The sequence below is a fragment of the Emys orbicularis genome, chromosome 12 (genome assembly GCF_028017835.1).
Source record: "Emys orbicularis isolate rEmyOrb1 chromosome 12, rEmyOrb1.hap1, whole genome shotgun sequence".
NCBI lineage: Eukaryota > Metazoa > Chordata > Testudines > Emydidae > Emys > Emys orbicularis.
The window spans coordinates 46,137,664-46,145,035 of record NC_088694.1 but is presented as its reverse complement, the minus strand read 5'-3'; the positions used below and the strand labels follow the sequence as shown (position 1 = coordinate 46,145,035).

The following is a 7,372-nucleotide window of genomic DNA, read 5'->3' as shown; positions in this document are numbered from 1 at the left end:
CAGAGGTTGCTGAGGGATTTTAATGCTGCCTTCGGCATCTCCGGGGTGCCCCAAACCGAAACTCAAAAGAACCAAGATCCTTCCTAAAGCAGCTTCTCTCCCATCCCAACTAGTGCGGAATTCTCCAGCCAAATGTTATTTCCACCCAACAACCCCCCACCCCCACCCCCAAAACCCCGTGTGATGCTGCGGCACAAGAGGCTAGTGCCCTCCTTGGCCATGTAAACAGGGCCATGGTGAGGAGGAGCCAGGGGTGTTTCCCGGGGGATCCTGGGATCCTGCGCCCAGTTCTGGGGTGCGCACTTTAAAAGGGCTGGCGGCAAACTGGAGACGGGGCAGGACGGGGCCAGGCAAATGATTGGAGTGCTGGAGAAAACACCTGGCAGGGAGAGACTGAAAGTGCTCGCTCTGTTTGGCTTCTCCACAAGTCGGTGGCGAGGTGCCTGCACTCAGGGCACAAGGACCTTCGCGGGGAGACAAAGCCGGGTGCTGGGGGCTCCTCAATCCAGCAGGGAAAGGCAGAGCAAGATCTAACCAGGGAAGCTGGAGCCTGATCAAATCCAATGGGAAAGGAGGCCCCAGTATTTGACAGGGAGGGGGATTCAGCAGGGGAACCAGCTCCCCAGAGAAGGGGGGATTCCTCCATCTCCAGGTGGCATCAGACTCAGCCTTGCTGGAAGAAGCGTTCGTCAAACACCAGTGACCGGGTTCAGTCCAGGGGAGCTGGGCGAGGTTCTCCAGCTGGGGTCACTCAGGAGGGCACGAACATCTATGGATCCAGGTATCCAGGGGCAGAACAGACCAGGGGGAATCTGCCCTGTGCGGCTGGGAGGCCTCAGCGCTGGCTCTGTCCCAGCCAGGGGCAGGAAGGAGGCACCATTATCCATGGCCACAGCCAACGGCAGGGAGGGAACCAGTGCAGGAAGGAAGCCCCCCCCCCCGATGTGGGCGTTTCCTCTCGGGGAATCTCCACCCCTGACACATCACTGCTGGTGAATTTCTTGGTAGCTGGGTACATGACCCTGCACTGCCCGGGTCACCTCTTCCCAGGGTCCCCCCTCTACCACCTGCTCTATATAAACCCCGGGACTGAGACAGACCCACCAGTCCCAGCCCCTGGATTTGTACCAAGGATGCTGCTGCTGCTGCTGCTCTCCACAGCCTTTCTCCCACTGCCTGCAGCCTTTCTCCTGCCCCCGAGGCTTCATGCTGGTGAGTGGAGCTGAGTGACTGGCTGATTTCCCAGCCCCAGGGGACTCCTGGTGAGAGTGGGGCTGAGCGAGTCGCTGAGTTTTTGGTTCAGAGGCTGAAATATAAAATCTGGGGAGAAATTGGGTTCAACCCAAAAAAAGATTTTATTTGGTTTTTCTCACTGAAAAAGTTGATCCAGAACCAATTGTTTTTTTCTTTTTCATTTGCTTTCAGGTGCTAACTTCAATCCCAACAACATTTGGGGGGTGTTTTTTTCATTTGATTTCAGGTTGCTTTAGGGGTTTTTGTCCCCACTGTTTTAAAAAATGATTCAGTCCATTTCTCAATGAAACAACATTTCAAAACAAAAAGGTTTTGTTTCCCAGTGCCCAGAACTAAAGTTGCCAACTTTTTCCAGGAAAAAAATTCCTTTTTTGTAGTGAAAATAAATCCTCAGAATTCCGCAGGAATTGGCAGGTTCTTTTTACACCCCAAAGTTGCATTTTTTGGCAAATTTGCCAATTGCTTAGAAAACTTTGCCTGGTTCTAGTGGTGAGATCGGGGAGACTGGGGCCCATGGGCAGCGCAGCCCACACTAGGGGCAGGGGTGAGAATTAGCCGTCAAGCTCAGGCAGGTGTCAGGAGAGAGGACAATGGGGCCGGGGAGTGCTAGGGAATCCCTGGCCTAGTTCTCTGAGTGGGGAGATGGCCAGGGGGTGGCCCCACAGGCAGATGAATGGATGGCTGTGTACGGGATAAGGGATGGATGGATGGATGCACAGGTCCACATGGGAATATGTGGATTACAGTGCATATATGTTTGTGTAGAGAGCAGGCTGGGGAGATGATACAGGGGGAGGCTGGGCTGGGGGAGTGAAAGGGGGACAAGGGGCTGATCCAGGCCAGCAGGGTGTGGGGCTGAGGGATTAGGGTCTAGGTTGCACTGGGCTCTTGGTCCCACACTCCAGACTCCCTTTTGAACCCCTCCCTCTCTCTCTCCAGCTCGGGTCATCAGGGGCCAGGAAGCCCCACTTGGCTCCACACCCTACATGGCCTACGTGCAAACCGGGTCAACGGGAAGCTGCGGAGGGTTCCTGATCCGGGAGGATGTGGTGGTGACGGTGGCTCATTGTAACTGCAACCTGGGGTAAGAAACGCGTCATCCCTCACCTCTGAGCCAGCCAGTCCCCGGCCCTGGGGCTGGATCGGGGCTGGTGCCCCTAGAGGAGAAAGGCCCTGTGTCCCATTCCCCATCCACCACACGAGCCAGTCCCCCTCCCTGGGGTGGGATCGGAGCTGGAAATATGTTGCCCCAAAGTGTTTATGGGATGTGAAAATTATGAATTTCCCTGGGTGCCTGTTCGATTTTGAAGCCCAAACCCATCAAATAGGATGGTGAATATCCCAGCTGCCATTTGTATTCAAACCCCTGTGATTGAGTCACTTCACTCAGCTGAAATGTAACTTCTTCTCAGGTCTTTTCCCTTGGCCATCACTTCTCAAACCCAGACACCTGGCTGCTCTTAACCAATCAAGAAATCCCCTGATTGCCTTTGGGGATCTGAGCCCTACTGAACAGAACAACCTTGTCGGCAATGGATATAGATCAGCGCTGGGGCCAAGCTTTTGTACCAGAGACTGATCCAATCCCCAGGATTTCCTACGACATTCACTTCCGATCATCAGCCATCAATTCCTTTGTGTCTCTAGCATGTTTCTCACACTCTCGTTAACTCTCCAAGCGCTAACGTTGCCCTTTGCCTTATGGCGCTCTATGAATGTGGTCCCTGCTAGTTCTAGTTTGGAGGGGGGGCACTAGTTTAAAGCATCAAAAGCAGTCACCTCAAGTTATCGTTGGAGGTTGTCATAGGCCATTGACTTCGACTGACGACAGAGAAACAGGCACAGAGCCTGGCTTAGTTAAAATCCAAGTTATGGTTCCTTGAGGTCTCTCTAGGCCGAGAGCAGAGACAACAGGGGAACACCCAGATATTGAGATTAAAGAAAGATGAAGAGATTCAATCTCTGCCATGAAGTCTCACAAGGGAAGGGGCTGTGCAGAGGTGCTGGGCTAAGCATCCGGGAACCCTTCTGGACTTCAGCATCTTCTCTGATGCACTCAGGAAGCTCTTTCATCCCACATAATGACCTCTCTCTCCAGGATCATCTGCAGATCTGGGCTTATTCCTACTTCCATCCATACCCAGTAGATGGCGACGGTGCATAAAATATTGTTTGATCCTTTTCTTCTTTGTATGTTTCATTCACTCCAGCAAGATTATTTCTGTGTCTGCCCAGCCTAGGCATCTGGGATTCCCCCGCTTTAAGAAATTTCTTTTAATATTTCAAAGTTACACCCAGGTAAGGTCCTTAGACCTTCCCATGGGTATTTTCCTTCTTCTGCCATATGGAGTTCAATAATTCAGAGATTCCAAGGTCATTGGGATCATCTTGTGTGACCTCCTGTATAAGACAGGCCAGAGAACGTCCCCCAAATAATTCCTTTTGATCTACAGCAGTTCTTTAAAACATCCAGTCTCGTTTAAAAATTGTCAGTGATGGAGAATCCATGATGACCTTTCGAATTCTCCCAATGGTGAGTTACAGTCCCTGTTAATAATTCATACCAGAAACAATCATTGAGAAAGAAAAACAAACAGAATCCTTTATAGTCCCTCTGACTAAGAACCAATTGATCTTGAGTTTCTCAGTATAAGGCAGGATTTCCAATCTTCTGACCCTTCTCGTGTCTCTTCTCTGACCCCTCCCCAATTTATCTACCTCCTTTTGGAATCATGGACACAAGAACTGGACAATGGGTCACCCCGCATAGGAGAACAGTCCGTCGGTCAGTCTTTAGAGGTCTCTTTAGCCAACCAGAGGGGAGAAGGAGGAAATCCATCCACATACAGGTGAATAAGAGGGTCTCTGTGTTACTCAGTCGCACAACTATAGATAGAAATTTGCACAGGCCAGGTGCAGGGTTGGTGCCCCTATTCGAGGGGCTGTGACGGCCTGACCCCACTGTCCAAAGGGCACTAATGCCCCCGTATTCTCCCCTTGGCATTTCCAGCAACATCTTTGTCTACCTGGGAGTCCAAGACTTCATGAAGCCAAGACAGAACTGGCAACGGATCCGGGCCCGTCGCTGGGTTCAGCACCCTGGCTTCAACAATGAGAACTTTGACAATGACATCATGCTGCTGAAGGTACTGCCACCAGTGACCTCATTCTGCCAGGGTACCACCCCCATCCCATCAGACGGCCCCCAGTGACCTCACACTGCTGCAGCACCACCCCATCCCATTGCCCTGCCCCCAGTGATCTCACCCTGCTGCAAGTACCGCCCCATCCCATCACCCCACCCCCAGTGACCTCACACTGCTGCAGGAAGCACCCCCGTCCCATCATCCTGCCCCCAGTGACCCCACACTCCCTGGATTCACATCCATGCCCTGGCCAGGTGGTGCTGCCCTTTGCCAGCTCCTATACCTGTGCTGATCCAGGTCCATTCTCTTTCTCTCCTCCCCATGGCAGCTGTGGCACAACGCGGAGCTGACTGAGTGGGTGGGTCTTGTCCCCCTGCCGGAGGCTGATCACCACGTCAGCCCAGGCTCCAAGTGCAGCATGGCCGGGTGGGGTCAGACCGGAGTGAACACCATCACCAGCAGGCTGCATGAGGCAGAGCAGGACGTGGTGTCGGACAGCCTGTGCAGAAAGCAGTATCGGCATTACAACCCCACCACCATGCTGTGCGCCGGCAGCCCCCACGCCAATAAATCAGCCTCCCAGGTAAATATCCCCCCGCCCAGAGCCACTAGGGTACAGCAAGCTGCTCCAGGGGAAGGAGCTGGTGGAAACCAGTATGGCCGTGCCCCTCCCATGCTCCACTTCCCCAAGAAGGGAGCCCATGGTGCATCATGGGAGATGCAGCCCAGCCAGGGAGACCAGCACCTAGGACATCTCCAGAGAGGTATCTCCAGTGTTAGTGCCCTTGTGCAAGGTGCTGGTGGAAACGGGCTGAAATTTAACGTGAGTTCATGCACATAGGGACAAGAAACAAGAAAATTGCTGCTCTGAGCTGGGGGCTCATGAGCTGGAAGCAACAGAGGGGAAGGGAGACCTGGGTGTGCCTGTCAATCGCAGGATGACTATGGGCCACCAGTGGGCCAAGGCCAGGAGAAAGGTCAATGCAATCCTGGGATGGAGCAGCCGAAGTGTCTCCAGTAGAGAGAGGGAGGGTTTAATGCCAGAGGAGAAGGCTCTGGGCAGAGCTCACCTGGAATTCGGTGCAGAGTTCTGGGCAGCCCTGTCCCAGAAAGAGGAATCTCAGCTGGAACAGGTGTTGAGAAGGGCTGGTGGGACAATCGGGGGAATGGAGAGATGGTCTTATGAGAGGGGAATAAAATACGGGGCTAGGTTAGCCTAAAACACAGGCTGAACGGGGTCTGATTGCTCTATAAATATATCGGGGGGGGGACACCGGGGGTGGAGGGAGGCGAGCTGTTGAAGCTAAAGCCAAGGACAAATCAAATGGGAATAAATGGAGGCTGGAGGTGAGGAGAAGGTTTCTAACCATCAGAGGTGGGAGGTTCTGGAACAACCTCCAAAGGAAGCAGTTAGGGAGGGGAGGGGAATAACCTAACCAGGATGCAGATGGAGCTTGATAAGTTTATGGATGGGATGATACAATGGGGCTACCTGGGACAGCAGGAACTGTACTCCATGACCCAGTATGGCCCTTCCAGTCCTGTGTTCCCATAATGGCATGAGGCCCCTGAAATACAACTCCCATGATGTACCATGACTAGACATTTTGGGGCTTTGATTTTTTTTTAAAATGTTCCAGGGAAAATGTTAATAATAAATGGGAACCCCTCACCCATCACCACCACATTTTATGACTGTCTCTACTCTTCACCTTCACTGGAGGGTTTATTGGTGAACTCAACCCTGAGGCTACCCAACAGCCAGGACCCTGGGTGAAATCCTAGCCCCATAAAAGTGGATGGGAGCTTTGCCATTGAAGTCCAGAGGGCCAGGAGGCACTGGGGCTGAGGGAGAATCAGTGTTCCCATCTCACAGGAAATAGCAACATTTCAATCTTTGTTTTTGAAGAAAAGTTGAGATTTCAACATTTTTGGCAGAACAGAAATTCCAAAAGCAGGTTTGATTCAGAAATGTTGAAATGTTTCATTGCAACATTTTAAATGAAAATGAAACATGCTGAGATGTGAACAGATTAAAATGTTTTTCCATGCAGGGGTGAAAGTAATTTCAATATTGTAGGAACTGCCTTTTCCATGGTTACATCATTCTGCCCCGCTCTAGATTTCTCTCTGCCCACCCATTTAGAGGGACTGTTCTGTGTGGTGGAAAGAGCTGGGCCTTCAGCTGCAGAGAACACCTGCCCCCCACACAATCTGAGATCTCTGCAGGACAGGCTGGGCTGGGTAATGTCAGTCACTGATGTTATTCTCCTTATTGGCAGGGCGATTCCGGCGGGCCCCTGGTGTGCAACGGGGTGGTCCAGGGCATTGTCTCCAATGGAAATCCGGATGGGCGACCCCCCAGTATATACACGAGAATCTCCAAATTCATCCCCTGGATCAACGAAACTCTGCAGAAGCTGAGTTAAAGGAGACGCTCCCCTGTAAAGGGCCAATGTTGCCATACTGGGCAATGTGCCTGTGTGAAACCCCAAGATTCTTTAGATGAGAGTATTTTTTTTCTAGTGGTAGAGAAATGCTATGAATGGCTCAGTCCTGAAATCCTTTTGCAGCTAGAAATACCCCACTGATGATTGAAATTTTGTTATATTGTTTCCCCAAGTGTCTAATCAATGTTTGGGACCCTACACGTGTTCCGGTTGGAATTAGAAATTGACAGTGGAGTCTGGTATTTCCTTTGCTGTGATCTATTTTATTTACAAGGAATATCCAAAGTCCTCTTTCCCTGAACACAGTTGGAATCAAACAGCAGCAGACAGCAACTCTGTTCAGTGTCCCAAGCCTGCATCTCCAGCAGTCTCTGTGCCCAAAAATCTTCTTCTCTTAGCTGTCTCTCAGGGCCACATTCCTACGCTTCCAGGTTGTTTCTGCCTGGCTTTTTACTTTGCGTCTTACTTGCTTCTGTCCCCATGTCTCTGTTTGTGTCTCTCCGATCTGAATGCCCCATTACC

The 7,372-nt window shown here is 51.6% G+C and overlaps 1 protein-coding gene across 1 annotated transcript; it reads left to right on the top strand.

The window, feature by feature from the left end:
- The first annotated feature begins 1,016 nt into the window (after window positions 1–1,016).
- LOC135886808 (duodenase-1-like) lies at window positions 1,017–6,829 on the top strand. The gene is made up of 5 exons (XM_065414594.1): window positions 1,017–1,212; window positions 2,194–2,338; window positions 4,265–4,400; window positions 4,729–4,983; window positions 6,683–6,829. The coding sequence occupies exons 1-5, from the start codon at window positions 1,017–1,019 to the stop codon at window positions 6,827–6,829; spliced, it is 879 nt and encodes a 292-aa protein (XP_065270666.1).
- Window positions 6,830–7,372: the final 543 nt, after the last annotated feature.